The following is an 18,488-nucleotide window of genomic DNA, read 5'->3' as shown; positions in this document are numbered from 1 at the left end:
GCCTAGGTCAGCATGCTTATGTGATGGGTTAACATTTTCACTTACAAAACAAATAAACCTGCTCTATAGTCTTTTATTTAACCAAATGTTCTACCTGAAGTTTTTCTTCACCACCAAAGAACTTAGTCATATAACCAAAACTTTCCACCTGTAACCCAAAACTACTGAAATAAAAATTTTAAAGAAAAAAGACCTGTGCAAACAGGACACAGGAAAAAAAGAATTTAAGTTTTTCTTAAGTGACAGTTTCATTATCCCAAACAGATCATCTGATCTACATTTGAATATGGATGGCAACAGCAATATTTTTCCATGAAATAAACACCAGCACAGAAATGTATGGCTCATGGAGTATGTCCCCTCTCCAGGGTACATTCAGGATTTCTCTTCCTCACTGCCTGATATCCTTTCACACAGGGTCTAAATTGTACCCCTTTTGGCCTTTATGCTGTTCTATTACGGATTTTGCATTACTTACATACTCCTAAGGCCTGTTCTCTTCTATTTGGTTCTAGTTAACCACTATAAATTTTCAGGATCTGTCTTGTTTTGCACGATATACTACCATTTCCAATTTCTAGTCATTTGTCAACGCCCTAAAGTTTCATTCAGAAACTTCTCTTGTGCTAACAGAACGTCCACTTGAAATCTTTTATATGACACACTCCTATAGTACTAGTGAATGAAACCAAGAAAGCAAAATAATCAAATCCTACCGACAGTCAAGTCTTTTGCTATTATTGCACCTAAGCTATTCCTGAAAAAATAATTTAATGAGATCATCTTATAAGGAACATTTATTTGGTAAACTATCTCACAGAAATAGACTCTAAAATCAAACAATGTCTTAAACAATAGAGAGCATAATCCCAATCTCTCCCCATGAAAAGCCTACTTCATAACTGAAGTACCCATGAACTGCATTACTAGAAGAAAGGAGGGAAAAAGACATTTACTAAACTTCCACAGGAAGACTGTATAAATCTGGAAGTAGTTAAGTACACATCGGCCTGTATCCAAGAATACTACTCAGTCTCAAAAATTAACTGAAAATCTAAACTTAATATGGGTACTTCTTTGTTCTTGGTAAGGCTCAGAAAATTACCATCTATTTAAGTACGCATAGTACTAGTTACATGTCAACTGATATAATAAAAAAGGTGAAGTGGACAATCAGTATTTCAAACCCAATACAGGGAAATCACTAGACGTAAACATAAAATCTATTTTTGAGCTCCAGTTTAAAACAAACATTCAGGACTGGAATCTTCAGAATTTTCTAGTATCTTGAATATCCCCATCTTCTCTTTAATTGGTCCTGAAGCATTCATTTGATCTAAGGGAAAAATATTAAAACAGGTACATTTTAGAAGTATAAGAAGAAGAAATCGTAAAAGAAACATCCAACATAATGTTATCAGAAGTGAGTCATCTATCCAAAATTATAAAACTCACAGTAATATAGGGTACTCTCTTCCTTAATCACCAAGATTTAATAGCAGTGAAAGCAAAAAGGTACCCTATTCTTAATACAACAACTAGAATCAGCCTCTTGGGAGCATACAATCTAAAGCATCAGTTTGCTAGTCAAAATCTCTTTTGCTGAATTTAAGGTAAGATAAAAAAGTTAAAGAGCAATAAACAACATCAATTTGAATCATGCTTTCAGAAATGTTTTAAAAAGAGGCCCATTTATGGTTCATCTAAAAGCTGAAAACACAGTATGAAAAGCTTACCTTGAGAAACATTTTGAATCAATGACAATATGAAGTCTCCTAAATTTTTATCAACATGACAGCTGTGAAATGAAATCTCTGATTTTAATTTGTATTACTGATTTCTAATCATCCTTGTATGTTCATTAGACATTTCTTTCTCTCTTGGTAACAGCCTGCTCTTATATTATCCATTTTTATTATCAACTTGTATTTACTTGCATATCCTAAACACTTCTTGTTATATGTTGCAAATATTATTTGTGGTTTCTCTCTTATCTCTTTATGGTGGCATCTGTTTTATAGTAGTCCTTCCTATTAATGTAATTAAAATCTATGAAACCTATCATATAATTTGTGATTTCTGTATTATAAAGAATTATTTTCTAATTCTAAAATCATAAATATATTTTCCTATCTTTTTGGTTAAATTCTACCTTTAATATTTAGGTTTTGAACACATGGATTGCTCAATCTGAAGTCTGTAAGTGTATTGTGAGGTGAGGAGAATCTAAGTTAATTTTTCCCCTATTAATTACTATTTCCCCAGATCATCTATTGATTAATTGGAATTTCCTATCAGTGGTATGAAATTCCATTTGACATTTACTAGCTTTTCACGAAAGTTGCCCTTCTAGATTCACCATATTGTACTTCTAGCCAATGTATCACACCATGTGCTAATTCTACCATCTGATTATTATGACTATTTAATTTTTAATAAGACTTTATACCCGGTATAGAATACCTTGTTTTTCAAAACTGTCTTGGTTCTGGCCCTTTACTACTCTTTCATATAAATTTTAACAGTCTGTCTTACAAAAAGTCATTCTGGGATTTTTTTTTTTTTTTTTTTTAAGAGACAGAGTCTCGCTCTGTCACCCAGGCTGGAGTGCAGTGGCACAATCTCCGTTCACTGCAACCTCCACCTCCCAGGTTCTAGCAATTCTCCTGCCTCAGCCTTCCGAGTAGCTGGGATTACAGGCACATGCCTCCATGCCCGGCTAATTTTTTCTATTTTAGTAGAGACAGGGCTTCACCGTGTTGCCCAGGCTGGTCTCGAACTCCTGAGCTCAGGCGATCCACCTGCCTCAGCCTCCCAAAGTGCTAGGATTATAGGCGTGAGCCACCGCACCCGGTCGTCATTCTAGGATTTTAATTAGAAGAAAAATTCAAGAATATAAGTTAGTTTTGGGGAACACTGACTTATACTTTGTAGTAACCATTCATATCCACAAATACAGCTAAATCTGTATGTTTACTCAGTCTTTCTATTAATGTCTTTCAATGTTGCATAATTCTGTCCTTACATAAACGTGTCAAAAACTGTTAAACTTTAATTGTAGGCATGGTAGTTTTGCAGCTGTTGTAAAAACCCTCATTATTAAACAATTACTGCTGTTACACATATTATTAATAAGCAATCTTCTTAAATTCTGTTTTAAAAAATTCTGGATTCCCTTGGACTTCCAATGAAGATAATCAAACCAAAAAACTTGCAAATAAAAGCGCGATAATGTCAGCACTTTAGGAGGCCGAGGGAGACAGATCACTTGAGCCCAGGAGTGTGAGACCATCTTGAGCAACATGGCAAACCCGTCTCTACAAAATACACAAAACAGAATTAGCAGGGTGTAGTAATCACACCTGCAGTACCATTAACTCCGAAGGCTGAGGTGTAGGGATTGACTGCCCCCAGCAGGTTAAAGTTGCAGTAAGCCATGATCACACCACTGAACTCCAGCCTCTGTGGCAGAACGAGACCTTGTCTCAAACCAAAAAAATTATGAAGATGATTATGATGTTATGGCAAGTTGGGTTTTGGTATCTAATTAGGTGATCATCTAGTTCTCCATTATTTAATTAATATGGATTGTATTAATATTATCAGATGTTAAACAGCCCTTACATACCTCATATAATGTTGTTTTTTAATATATTTAAGATTTGACCATACTGTTGTATTTCTCATATTTCTCCCTAAACCATTTCAAAGTTAAAATTCAAATAAACATGCAAATAATCCAGAATATCTAAAACAATCTTGAAAAAGAACAAAACCAGAGAAAGTACACTTCCCATAAAGCTACCTTAATTAAATCAGTGCAATACCGGCATAGGAATACCACAGAGATCAATGGAACAGAATTGAGAATACAAAAGTAAAACCTTGTATTTATGATCAAATGATTTTCATCAAGGATGACAAGGCAATCCAACAAAAAAAGGAACAACTTCTAACAAATGGATATTGACATGCAAAAAGATGAAAATTCACTGAAAATAGATCACAGACCTAAATGTAAGAGCAAAAACTATAAAACTGTTAAAAGAAAATATCAACACCTTGAATTAAGAAAAGAGTAATTAGACACGACACAAAAATTATGAGTGACAGAAAAAATTCGTTAAAACTGGAATTCATCAAAATATAAAAATTTTGCTCTTCAGAAGATACCAAAGCAAGAAAGTGAAGAGAAAGGCCACAGAGAATAAGAAAATGTTTTGTTTTCAAAATAATCCATGGTCATCACTGTAGGTGTCAGATCATAAGGTGGTATTCTAAAAACTGATGAAAAAAAGAAGCAATATATCCTGCCTCTCTTCTATCTCAGGAAAACTGTAAGGGAAAGTTCTTAAATAACCCAGCTAATAAAAGAATAACAGAACAAGAAAATCATCACTTTGTAATGATTTAGTTAATAATGGTTCTAATCAACCATTTTTAAAGGATACTAAAAATCATGTTAGGCTAGGCGCAGTGGCTCACGCCTGTAATCCCAGTGCTTTGGGAGGTTGAGGTGGGCAGATCACCTGAGGTCAGGAGTTCAAGACCAGCCTGGTCAACATGGCGAAACCCTGTCTCTACTAAAAATACAAAAATTAGCCAGGCGTGCTGGTAGGCGACTGTAATACTAGCTACTGGGGAGGCTGAGGCAGGAGAATTGCTAGAACCCAGGAGGCTGAGGTTGCAGTGAGCTGAGATTGTGTCACTGCACTCCAGCCTGGGCGACAGAGTGAGACTCCGTCTCCAAAAATAAACTGAACTGAACTGAACTAAACTAAACTAAACTAAACCATCATATTAAATAAAGGATGAAGGCTGACAAGACATTTTGTAATATTATCTTGATTAATCTTAGCTCACTGGAAATAAGAAACCCAGACATGATGTGCCTCCTGGTATGATGAAAAATACGAAAACAAAGCACTGGTATTCTTAACTAAGACAGGAACTTGAATATATTTACAAAAGTGTTATTTACCAGTTTACAGAAAATATCTGAATTACGGAAAAAGTTAAAGACAATGACATTTATGGGCAAAATGTCATTATGTCTGAGATTTGATTTTAATACTCTGAGAAGAAAAATGACAATAAAACAAGATATGTGTGGCTGAATTATAAAAGGGGTTCATTATATTATGCTAATTATGTATATGTTTCAAAGCTTCCATTAAGAAAAAGCATGATACTTACCAATAAGATCACTTCGATCTAACAACAACTCTAGATCTTTATCACTAATGACCTTCTCTCTTGATCCTTTTATTTCCCTATAGAAAACAAAATATTCAAGTATATGTGAATAATTCAAAGCTACAAATTAAATCTTTCTAAAATTAAAAACTCACCTTTCATAATCTCTAGATTTTAATAATTCCATTAATTCCTTAGGATCTAAGAAATTCTTAGACAGATTTAATCCAGACTGACCACCTTTGAAATGATCTAAAAAAAATGAGAAATTAAAAATATTAAAATTCCTTTTAAAACTACAACACAACATATTACAAACCAATCACAATGGCTTGCATTAAGAAGGATGGCAAAAAACAAGTGTTGATAAAGAATAAAAGCAAATAAAACTCTCAGGCTTTGCTGGTAGGAGTGGAAAATGGTACGTCCACTTTGGAAAAGGTTGGTAGTTTCCAGTAGTTAAACACGCACCCTCCCTAAGATGAAGGACCAAAAAATGCATATGTCCACAAAGACTTGTACAGGACCAGCTTATTCATAATAACCAGAATCTAGAAATAATTTAAATGTCAACCAACAAGGGAATGGAAAAAACTAACTATTCACCAATTTAAAAAAAAATTCTACTAAAAACAACACAGATGACTCTGAAAAAATATATTCAATGAAACAGCTAAACAAAGAAAAGACTCAACAATGTGAAAAAAATCAGAATACTGGTTGCTTCCTAGTAATGTTAAGCGGAGCATAGGAATTACAGGAAAGGGTGAACAAAGAAAATTTCTTGGATGATGAAAATGCTACCCTGATCTGGATGATAGTTACGTATGAGTACATACATCTGGTCTAACTTCATTAACCTGTACATTTAATATCTGTGCATTTTGCTTTATATATGTAATAACTCAACTGAAAAATGTCAGCATTAAAAAAATCCCTTCAAAATTTTCTACTAATTTTATCTACTAATTAATTTTATCTACTAAAAAACTGACAATAAGGCTGAGCACAGTGGCTCACATCTATAACCCCAACACTTGGAGAGGCTGAGGCAGGATGATCACTTGAGTCCAGGTGTTCAAGAACAACCTGGGTAAAAAAGTTAAACGGTGTCTTAAACAGACCTCGTGATCCACCCACCTCGGCATCCCAAAGTGCTGGGATTATAGGTGTGAGACACAGCACCCAGCCCAGGCTGTAACATTTCATAAAGAAAATAAAAACAATTACAAAAATCCACAACACATAATGTACAATTTAAACAATAAAGCACTACGTAAGTGTTATTTACTTTTATGGATGATCAGCTTTTCCAGTTTCCTTTTAGCAGCTGCTCTTTCCACAATTTTCTGATCAACAGTATTTGCTGTAACCAGGCGATAAACAACAACTGGCTTTGTCTGACCAATTCTATGGCATCTATCCTGGGCCTGAAGATCCGACTGGGGGTTCTTAAAGTTAAAAAGAAAAATAACATTTAACGGTATTAGCTTAAAATTAACGTAAACTCATGTGGATAAACTCAACATGAATAATGTAGTCACGAACTTTTAAATAGTGGTGTCTTAATTTAAACTTCCAGAGTGGCTTCATAGATAAAATTATCATTCCACGGATCCTTGGCAATATTAACAAAAAAGTTTAAATACCCCAAAGAAAACATTTCAGGCTGGGCACAATGACTCACTTCTGTAATCTCAGCATTTTGGGAGGCCAAGGCAGGAGAATCATGTGAGGATAAAAGCTCAAGACCAGCCTGGCCAAAACAGTGAGGCGTGGTCTCACTAATTTTTTTTTTTTTTTTTTTTTTTTTTTTTGAGACGGAGTCTCGCTCTGTCGCCCAGGCTGGAGTGCAGTGGCCGGATCTCAGCTCACTGCAAGCTCCGCCTCCCGGGTTCACGCCATTCTCCTGCCTCAGCCTCCAGAGTAGCTGGGACTACAGGCGCCCGCCACCTCGCCCGGCTAGTTTTTTGTATTTTTTAGTAGAGACGGGGTTTCACCGGGTTAGCCAGGATGGTCTCGATCTCCTGACCTTGTGATCCGCCCGTCTCGGCCTCCCAAAGTGCTGGGATTACAGGCTTGAGCCACCGCGCCCGGCCGGTCTCACTAATTTTTACATTTTTTGTGGGCATGGTAGCACATACTCATAAACCCAGCTACTCAAGAGGATGATGTGGGAGGATCACTTGAACCCAAAAGGTCAAGGCTACTGAGCCGTGATGGTGTCACTGCACTGAAGCCTGGGTGATAAAAGTGAGATCCTGTCTCTAAAAACAAAAGTAAAAAAAAAAAATTCAATTTTTACATGCAGAAAACTTTATGAAGAAATAACTCTTAGCTGAAAATGGGTATCTTTTCAAAATAGATAAGTAAATTTGTAACATGTACAATTAAAAATTAAAAATTCAGAATGGCTGGGCGCGGTGGCTCATGCTGGTAATGCTGGTAATCCCAGCACTTTGGGAGGCTGAGGAGGGTGGATCACCTGACGTCAGTTCGGGACCAGCCTGGCCAACACGGTGAAACCCCATCTCTAATACAAAAATTAGCTGGGCATGGTGGCGGGAACCTGTTATCCCAACTACTTGGGAGGCTGAGGCAGGAGAATCACTTGAACCCAGGAGGCGCAGGCAGTGAGCCGAGTCTGCGCCATTGCACTCCAGCCTGGACAAGAAGAATGAAATTCCATCTCAAAAAACTTTTAAAATTCAGAATGCAGGCTGGGTGTGATGGCTCAAGCCTATAATGCCAGCACTTTGGGAGGCCGAGGTGGGCGGATCACCTGAGATAAGGACTCGAGACAAGTCTGGCCAACATGGCGAAACTCTGTCTCTACTAAAAACACAAAAAGTAGCCAGGCATGGGGGTGTACACCTGTAGTCCCAGCTACTTGGGAGGCTGAGGAAAGAGAATCACTTGAACCCGGGAGGTGAAGGCCGCAGTGAGCCGAGATCATGCCACTGTACTCCAGCCTGGGCGACAGAGTGAGACTCCATTTCAAAAAAAAAAAAATCTAAATGGAAATATAATCAGCATATTCCTTTCGGTACATCCAACTTACCCAATCACTATCATAAATGATAACTGTATCTGCTGCAGTCAGATTAATGCCCAGGCCACCAGCTCGTGTACTCACTAAGAAGATAAATACCTCTGGATCCATGTTGAAGCTGTGCATCTAAAAGCAAAAAGGATGTAAATACAACAGATTAAAAGAAATCTACCAACAAGACTGAAGGAGAAAAATGTTTTGTTACAACTATTAAAGAGTTAAAGGAGGCCAAACAAATCATTCAGATCTATAAAACAATTATGTTAACAAAATCTGTGCTGTTACCTTTTATCATCCAAGCACCTATATTAAAGAGACCTTAATTTTGTTAAAAACCATGTATCACAACAATGTTTAAATAAGAGAAGCTAGTATCAAAAAATGATGAAAAAATTGTAGTTGTTGTCTTTACACATGGGGTGACTGGGAGGGTGAACTGACTAGAAGGGGGCACAGGAAACTTTCTGGGCTCATGGTAACATCTATATCTTAATAGGGATTAGGTATAAATTTACATACGCCATTTGTCAGAAAGATTCAGCAAATGTATACATTATTTGCTTCAGTATATGTAAATTTTACCCCAAAAGATAAAATATGCTGAAGTCATTACGGAAAAGGGTAGTATCATCTATAATTTATTTTAAAATGCACCAAAAAAAACAGGATTAAATGTTGAATGGATACAGCAACGCTGCTATTACAGGAAACGTGTTTTTAAAAAGGTATAGTCAAATGTTAGCAGCAGATTGTAGGCGGATTTACAGTTGCTTTTTTTCTTTTCAACTTTGCCATACAGTTGATATTTTCACAAGAGAAAGTTAAGAACAGGGCAAAAAGACAAAAAATTTCCTACTATCCCAATATTCTTTTTTTTTTTTTTTTTTTGAGACGGAGTCTGGCTCTGTCGCCCAGGCTGGAGTGCAGTGGCCGGATCTCAGCTCACTGCAAGCTCCGCCTCCTGGGTTCACACCATTCTCCGGCCTCAGCCTCCCGAGTAGCTGGGACTACAGGCGCTGCCACCTCGCCCGGCTATTTTTTGTATTTCTTAGTAGAGACGGGGTTTCACCGTGTTAGCCAGGATGGTCTCGATCTCCTGACCTCGTGATCCGCCCATCTCGGCCTCCCAAAGTGCTGGGATTACAGGCTTGAGCCACCGCGCCCGGCCTATCCCAATATTCTTACAGTGATGGTTAAGTAGGATATTATTAAGATTGTGCCAGAAGATATATATACTTGAATCAAAAATTAAGACTTCTTAGTACTAAATCAAAATGTTTGTTTTTGATAAAACCACAGGGTTTCTGGTCATTTGTATCTTTTTATCAATTTGTGGGTCTATTTAGAATATTACTTCAGAAATCAAGATAGGAATTATAAAAGAATCGTTTGGGATGTATGACATAAGTAGTCTTACGTTTTTTTCTCTCTCTGAGTAAGACATGGACCCATCAAGCCTGCTGAAGTTGAAATCTCTGAGATGGCAGTAATCCATCAAAATGTCCAACATGCTTGTCATTTGTGAAAAAAGCAGCACCTGAAATAAAACATCTTAATATTTATAACAATTAATAAAAAAATAATTGAACAATTCAAAATTCCAATCAAAAGTATCACCTTGTGACCTCTTTTTTTTAGTTCTGGTAGCATTCGATCCAAAATTAAGAATTTCCCAGAATTTGTTACCAATTCTTCATCGATCTTAAAAATGGGCAAAGAGAGAAAAAATTGAGAGAAAAATGTCATTTGCTTTGTTAAAACAAAAGCCATTTGGAAAGTTCAATTTTCAATGCCAAGTCACTTAAAAAACTTAAAAACTGACCTGTTATTCAATCTTTGTAAATCAGAAGATAGTTATTACTCAAAGACGTACTCTAGAACGTAAAACCAGCAACTTCACAAAAACAAAATAAAATACAAATATAACTTTGATCTAACCTCAACACTCCTCCCTCCAAGACGTTGTGAAAGAGAACAATTATGTCAAACTTAATGGGTACATACTCAGGCTTATTCTTTATAATTGAATTATTTCCAACTAAATGTATAGGTAAGCTACTGCTAGAATTCTTACCAGAAATTAGAGAAAATACAGGAGCTGATAAGTAATCCAAATACTGTGGATAAAGACTCTTTCACCTTCTGGTGAAATGACTTCATGAGAGAGCTACTTCCATCTGAGTGGGAAAGTTTTGTCTTCTTTCTTACTCTAATAAAGATGTAAAGCAGTGCACCTCTCAAATGGGGACAATTTTGCCCTCCACCTATCTCCAGGGTATATTTGGTGGTGGCAGCAAACTTTTTAGTTGTCGTAACTGAGGAAAGTGAATATTATTGGCATCTAACGGGTAGAAGACAGGGATGCTGCTAAATGTCCTAAGTGCACAGAACATTACCTCCTAAGAAAGAATTATCTGGCCCAAAATGTCAATATTGCCAGAAGTGGAAAAGTCTATTGTAAACTACTTCAAAACAAGGGTTATTGAGGGTTATTAAGAATTTATTTCTATTAATATTATGCTATCTTTCTATCAACTACCGAAGAAAGCAACTTCATTTATTTAATGTGAAAACCTCCAAATAAAAATTAGTTTTATTCTATAGCTATCTGTTGATCTTTAAGTAATGAGCAACCAGGCTGATTTTGATAAGCCACATATTAATAATAAATGAAACAGTGAAAAGATGACCACTCTCTCTAAAATATAGCAAGTAAATATGCAGAGTACAAATCAATTACTAAATTTAGAATTATTAGCTGTTCACATAAAACATGTAAATAAAAATATTAGTTGCATAGAGGCCAGGCATGGTGGTTCTTGCCTGTAATCCTAGCACTCTGGGAGGCTGAGGCAGGATTGCCTGAGAAATCAGGAGTTTGAGACCAGACTGAGAAACACAGCAAGACCCTGTCTCTATAAAAAATAAAAAAATTAAAAAAACTAGTTGCTCATAGAAAGTGACCATTTCTCTAACCCTGAAAAGGTTCTCTGAAATTTCGGAGAGAAGATTGTCTTAGCTTACTGAAGGATTACAATCTTAATGACAAATAGAACCATACTTATTTTTAATAATTATAATCAAAACAAAGTAACATTTTCGACCAATATAAAAGTAATATAAATCAAAACAGTGAATTACAATTAAATAGTATTCACCTTAAACTCTTGTGTAACAGGGTCTATAGGATACTCAATCAAATATGGATGATTGCAACATTTACGAAGTAGCATCATTATATTCTGCAGCTTCAGATTAACTTCAGATTCTACAGGGATATTCACTTCCACAACAGTTCTACCAAAACAAATAATGCATACACATGAGAAACACAAAAAATGGTCCCAGTTTAAAGAATACTTAAATTCATTTTCAAATTCAAACCTTTCTCGGTCCACCTCTGGCTGTATCTGACTGATCAATTTTTCCAATTCATTAGGGAAATCATCTATTTTGCTGTAATTTATTGATTTTCTAGTTCGTCGTTTTGGTCGACCAGTAGGGCTTAACTCAACTGTTTCTTTCTAAAAGGGAACGAATTAAAGGAAAGCCAGTTTATAAAGCTATATCCTTAGGTTCTAAATGTAAACAAAATAAGGCATACTTTATGTACACAATGACAATCTATAGACAAATACAAATGTTGTAGGAAATTAGTTTAATTTTAACATGGACGATAATATCTGAAAGTAAGAGGAAGGGCCTTCGTATCTCAATAGGGAAAAATGAAGGGTGAATAAAACTACTTTGAACTTACACAAAAGGATTCAATACCTTAAAGATGAAATATGGCTCCAGAAATTTGCACTACAGAGGATATTTCTTCAGACTGGTTAACACTGCATGAAATTGCTCATTAACAGACAAATAATGTAAATTTGTAAATAGCTAGACCTTTCCTTTAATTATAATTAATTATTAAAAAGAGAGAAGAGGCCGGGCTCACGCCTGTAATCCCAGCACTTTGGGAGGCCAACGCGGGTGAATCACCTGGGTCAGGAGATCGAGACCATCCTGGCTAACATGGTGAAATCCCATCTCTACTAAAAAAAAAAACAGAAAAACATAGCCAGCCATGGTGGCGGGTACCTGTAGTCCCAGCTACTTGGGAGGCTGAGGCAAGAGAATGGCGTGAACCCGGGAGGCGGAGCTTGCAGTGAGCCAAGAACATGCCACTATACTCCAGCCTGGGCAACAGAGCAAGACTCTGTCTCAAAGAAAAAAAAAAAAAAAAAAAAGAGGGAGAAGAGAGTCTGGTGGTTCTATTGTTTAAAAATGCATGACAATAAATATTTTGAAAAGAAAATCTATAGGTCCATAGTGGACAATAAAAAATCTGGACAGTTAAATAAAACTTAAGGGTCTCCTTGAGTTAAATGATAATAACATTCTACCTCTGTCTCCTATAATATGGTGGGTGATAATAATCATCAAAGTGATTATTAATCCTTTTGGTTCTCAATAACCTTCAGCAAGGAAACTGTACAGGTTGAACATCCCTAACGGGAAAACAGAAATACTCCAGTAAGCATTTCCTTGGAGTGTCGTATCAGCAGTCACAAAGTTTCAAATTTTGGAGCAAATATACAGATTTTGGATGCTGTATATTTGGAGATTAGTCTAGTTGCCAAGTCCTTAGTACAGGGATTCTCAAATAACTGTGTGCTTGTTAAAAATGAATTTCCAAGTTCATCCCCAGAAAGCGTTTAGAGCTAATCTGCACGGAAATCTAAATTTTTATTTTATTTTATTTATTTTTTTTAAGACGGATTTTCGCTCTCCTTGCCCAGGCTGGAGTACAATGGCGCAATCTCGGCTCACCGCAACCTCCACCTCCAACCTCCACCTCCCGGGTTCAAGCGATTGTCCTGCCTCTGCCTTCCTGAGTAGCTGGGATTACAGGTATGTGCCACCACGCCCAGCTAATTTTGTGTTTTTAGTAGAGACAGGGTTTCTCCATGTTGGTCAGGCTGGTCTCAAACTCCCGACCTCAGTTGATCTGCCCGCATCGGCCTCCCAAAGTGCTGGGATTACAGGCATGAGGAGCCACTGTGCCAGGCCTAAATTTTTAATAAGTATTCCAGATGACTGCAAAGTAATTAATACAAGGATTATCACTTACATTTTAGCAGCACTGCAGATACTAGGAAACAACTTTTGCCACTTGGCCTTATACCCCAGATACAAATTCACCCACGTCCTGAAAATAAACAAGGGGCCATTAAAACTGGAATTTAGGCCAGGCGCAATTGCTAACACCAGTAACCCCAGCACTCTGGGAGGCCAAGGTGGGCGGACTGCTTAAGCCCAGGAGTCTGAGACCAACCTGGGAAACATGGCAAAAAGCCAGTTTCTACAAAAAAATTAGCCAGGTAGGTAAAGGCTGCAGTGAGCAGCGATTGTGCCACTGCACTCCAGCCTGGGTGACAAAGCAACATCTTGTCTCAAAAAAAAAGGGAAAAAAGAGAAATTTTATGTCAAGTTTCCTTTTCAATACATTTCAAAACCACTATACCTCACTGGATCCAAACATGTTTGCAATTGTACGGTTCACAATGGCTGTATAAAAGATCTCCTGCTTCTTTGAAAGTGGAGCATAAACAACTACTTCTCGTTTAGGAGGAACTTCAAGAGCAACATCAGACTTCAGTCTTCTCAATAAGAAAGGTGTTAAAATCTAAAATTAAAACATGAACAGAAAAATATGAGTATTAAACATTCTTATTTTTTCAAGGAATACTGTCCCCATATACTCCTTTACCTTATCTTTTGACTTCCTATATAAGTAATATCAAATCTCAAAAGGTGAAAATATCTTCTTGAGATTTTCCCAGACCAGACCAAATGGTAAATTCACAGTATTTGTCAGCAGCATTTCAGAATTTACTTTTCTCTTAAAAACTGTTAAGAATCTATCTCAAATAATTTTAAAAGTAAAAATATAAAGGTAGCATTTGTATTTCTTAGGGTTAAAGTTTCAGTTATAGCCCACAACTTTTAAAATTAGATTTTATCAGCACCATACAAAAGGGGAAACAATAAAAATGAATAAAAATTTAAAAAAATTTTTTTAAATAATGAGTACAAAAAATAGAAATAATAAGACCTAGTATTTCGTAGCACAAAAGGGTGACTACAGTCAACAGTAATTTAACTGTTACATTTTAAAATATAAGGAAGAGTATAACTGGAGGCCAGGTGCAGTGACTTACGCTTGTAATCCCAGCACTTTGGGAGGCTGAGGCAGGAGAATCACCTGGGTCAGGAGTTTGAGATCAGCCTGGTGAACATGGTAAAACCCCATCTCCACTAAAAATACAAAAATTAGCTGGACTTGCTGGTGGGTGCCTATAATCCCAGCTACTCAAGACGCTGAGGCAGGAGAATTGTTTGAACCTGGGAGGCAGAGGTTGCAGTGAGCCAGAGAATGTGCCACTGCACTCCAGCCTGGGTGACAGAGCAAGACTCTGTCTCCACCAAAAAAAAAAAAAAAAAAAAGATATATAGCTGGATCATGTGTAACTGGATCACTAATCCAGAATAATTAAAATTAAAATTAAAAAAGGATAATAAATGCTTGAGGGGATGGATACCCCATTCTCCATGATATGATTATCATGCATTACATTTCTGTATCAATATCAAAACATATAGCTCATAAATATATACACCTACCATGTACCCAAAAAACTACAAGCTTTAAAAAAAACTTAAATTTTTTAATAGAATGAGGTTTTAGACTCAGTAAAAAGCCAGCTGACCTAGTGATGCAGACATACAAGTTTCTTCTGTAAGTTCTAAAGTTTCAGGTTTAAAATTATTCTTTCATTAGCTGAGGTGGTTACAAATGATTATCACATTTATAAAAAGAACACAGAAGCAACAGACAATTATGCCATTATTAAAATATTTGGGTCATTAAAAGAGAACAAACACTTGTTTGAAATCATTGTATACTCTAGGTCAGCCGCGGTAGCTCACACCTGTAATCCCAGCAGTTTAGGAGGCAGAGGTGGGCAGATCACCTGAGGTCAGAAGTTTGAGACTAGCCTGGCCAACATGGTGAAATCCGGTCTCTACTAAGAAAAATACAAAAACTTTAGTCAGGTGTGGTGGGGGGATTACAGAATCCCAGCTACTCGGAGGCTGAGGCAGGAGAATGGCTTGAACTTGGGAGATGGAGGTTGCAGTGAACCAAGATCGTGGCACTGCACTCTAGCCTGGGCGACAGAGACTTCGACTCAAAAAAAGTAATAATAATAAAAAATAAAAAATTGTATACTCTTTATACTCCTACCTTTAAATACTAACAATGGTTTACATATAGTAATCATATATAATAAAGCTCATTTTCAGGACTCTGGATTTAAATACCCAACAGGTATAGGGCTAATCATAGACTATTACCAGAGATAGTAAACACATCACCAGTGTTGGTAACTACAGATACCAATCCAAAAACAAATATGTCCACAGGCAAATCAGGAAAAATATGTAAATGTTTTATAAATATGCCCACAAACATGTCCGGCCAGGCGCAGTGGCTCACGCCTGTAATCTCAGCACTTTGGGAGGCCTAGGCGGACGGATCACGAGGTCAGGAGATGGAGACCATCCTGGCTAACACGGTGAAACCCCGTCTCCTACTAAAAAATAGAAAAAATTAACCAGGCGTAGTGGCGGGCGCCTGTAGTCCCAGCTACTTGGGAGGCTGAGGCAGGAGAACGGCGTGAACTCGGGAGGCGGAGCTTGCAGTGAGCTGAGATCACACCACTATACTCCAGCATGGGCAACGAAGTGAGACTCCGTCTCAGAAAAATAAAAAAAATAAAACATGTCCATGTCTTTAAGAAAAACATGAAATAACAAGATATTTTTCTACCACATCCACTGACAAATATTATAGTTTGATGTTAACTGAAATGGCAAATATGTAGAAGAAGGGGCACACCATACCGCTGAAACACATGTATAAAAAAAGTATTTATGTATGTTTTTCCTAGTACACAAGCTTTCTAAGCAGACAGAAACAAGTAAGAGTTATACAAGACCCATCGACCAAAAATTAGCTGGACCTGGTGGCATGCACCTTTGGTTCCAGCAACTCAGGAGGGTGAGGCAGGAGGATCACTTGAACCCAGGAGTACGAGTCGGAGGCTGCAGATACCAACCTAATGACCAACGATGGCACCACTACTCTCCTGCCTGGATGTCAGAGTCTCCCAAAAACAAACAAAAAAAAATCTGTTGGCTGGGTGCGGTGGCTCACACCTGTAATCCCAGAACTTTGGGAGGCTGAGGCGGGCAGATCACTTGAGGTCAGGAGTTTGAGACCAGCCTGGCCAACATGATGAAACCTCGTCTCCAGTAAAAATACAAAAAAATTAGCCAGGTGTGGTGGCACACGCCTGTAATCCCAGCTACTCAGGAGGGTGAGGCAGGAAAAATAGCTTGAACCTGGGAGGCAGAGGTTGCAGTGAGCCAACATCGCGCCACTGCACTCCAGGCCTGGGCACAGAGTGAAACTCTGTCTCCAAAAAAAAAAAAAAAAATCTATTAGTTATACTTTGGAGATAAGAAAGTAAGTGCAGAAGGAAAACAGAAAGTTTTGCTTTTTACTTTTTATTTTCTAAATTTTCATAATATTTAAAAATATCTTACTGTGTACACACAATTTTAAAATAAAAAATTTTAAATACATAATTTGTAAAAGTTATACTGCTTTTGGCCTTCCATATGGGGCGGAAATAGAAAAGTAGCAAGCTTAGATAACTTTAAATGGAAAGTAAAAAAAAAATTTTTTTACTATGCAATGTTTATGCAAACTATTACCAGACTATTGACAGAGACAGTAAACACATTACCAGTGTTGGTATCTACAGACATCAATCCAAAAACAAATATGCCCACAGGCAAATCAGGAAAAATATGTAAATGTTTCATAAACATGTTAAAACACTTCCGGCCAGGCGCGGTGGCTCATGCCTGTGATCCCAGCACTTTGGGAGGCCGAGGCAGGTGGATCACGAGATTAGGAGATGAAGACCATTCTGGCTAACACGGTGAAACCCCGTCTCTATGCAAACATTGCATTAAAAAAAGGAAAGAATTCTTGCATATAGAAAATAGTTAAGAAAATATACTAGCGATTTAAAACTATCTCCAACTAATCTGAATTCATTTTGAACGAAAGCTTTTTCCTCCAGTAATGCATTAAAACATAATTAGGACAAAGCATAAAATATAAACTCAAATTTAAGCACAGTATTGCACAGAATATTCTTATTGCTAGAACATTCAAAAACTGCCCCTATTTTTGATAAACTGTTGAATTTGGATAGATATAATAAAAGTCCATTATCATATCTTAATATTAATGGAAATTTGAAGTTATCTTCAATTCCAATTATTCACTGGATAATTCCAGTGAATTATCAACTACGACAAGCACTACAAATGTTCAATCAAAAGGCAGATTATCATTTCTCAGGAATATCTATCTACCTGTATACTCTGTGAGGTAATCTGTAAGTGACCAATTCTATAAATATTCATTGTCTTGACTCTCTAATTAAATTTCCTAAGAAGAGAAACTTAATCCTTTGCTACACTATATGGATTTAACTACTGATGAGGATGTGATGTCGAAACACATCTCTTCCTAAATAAGTCATTTACCCCAATAATTCATACTGGGACATTTAAAAACTTCTATAACTATTGGCACATTGAAATTTCGATCATTGGCTAGTCACAGTAGGAAAAAAAGAAAATTTTAAATATAAACACACACACTTGTGCACATGAACACACAAAAAGACACCATAAACAAAGTTTATCCCAAAAAGTGAGGAGGGGAAAGAAATTCTTCACAACATACAGACCATTAACTTATTTTAACATAGTTATTATAAACCATTAAGAAATAAATATTCCAACATATGTTGGAATATGGTCACAAGGAACTATCTATAAACATCTCAATTCAGCAATAATCATCCTTTTTGATCTCTGCAACACACTGTAAAGGACTTCTAACCTCAAAACTGGTATGAAGCTTGAGTAAATAAGTATTTTCATATGGACGTATGTCATATAAATCTTTTCTGGAGGGCAATTTGCCTTCAAAGAAGCCATCATCTGTAAATTCTAACACATACATTCTAGGAATTCTTTCCTAAGGAAATAGCCAGTAATGGGCAAAGGTGTAGTGTTAAGTAGAGATACTACAACCTTGTTT

At 36.7% G+C, this 18,488-nt stretch overlaps 1 protein-coding gene across 9 annotated transcripts in view; it reads right to left on the bottom strand.

The window, feature by feature from the left end:
• Positions 1-779: 779 nt before the first annotated feature.
• HELLS (helicase, lymphoid specific) overlaps positions 780-18,488 on the bottom strand; it is a 54,939-nt gene continuing 37,230 nt past the window's right edge. For 7 of the 9 annotated variants that reach the window (XM_025397267.1, XM_025397263.1, XM_025397270.1 and 4 more), the window contains 10 exons: positions 13,764-13,925; positions 11,633-11,772; positions 11,407-11,545; positions 9,866-9,949; positions 9,666-9,785; positions 8,258-8,374; positions 6,488-6,647; positions 5,352-5,448; positions 5,197-5,273; positions 780-1,336 (listed from right to left, as the gene is read on the bottom strand). In XM_025397267.1, coding sequence (XP_025253052.1) covers positions 1,242-1,336; positions 5,197-5,273; positions 5,352-5,448; positions 6,488-6,647; positions 8,258-8,374; positions 9,666-9,785; positions 9,866-9,949; positions 11,407-11,545; positions 11,633-11,772; positions 13,764-13,925 — 1,191 coding nt within the window. In that variant the 3' untranslated portion in view covers positions 780-1,241. Of the gene's footprint in view, positions 1,337-5,196; positions 5,274-5,351; positions 5,449-6,487; positions 6,648-8,257; positions 8,375-9,665; positions 9,786-9,865; positions 9,950-11,406; positions 11,546-11,632; positions 11,773-13,763; positions 13,926-18,287; positions 18,426-18,488 lie in introns of all 9 variants that reach the window. The other 2 variants (XM_025397262.1, XM_025397266.1) reach the window with 2 other exon arrangements.

The sequence above is a fragment of the Theropithecus gelada genome, chromosome 9 (genome assembly GCF_003255815.1).
Source record: "Theropithecus gelada isolate Dixy chromosome 9, Tgel_1.0, whole genome shotgun sequence".
NCBI lineage: Eukaryota > Metazoa > Chordata > Mammalia > Primates > Cercopithecidae > Theropithecus > Theropithecus gelada.
This window is presented reverse-complemented; position numbering and strand designations above follow the sequence as displayed.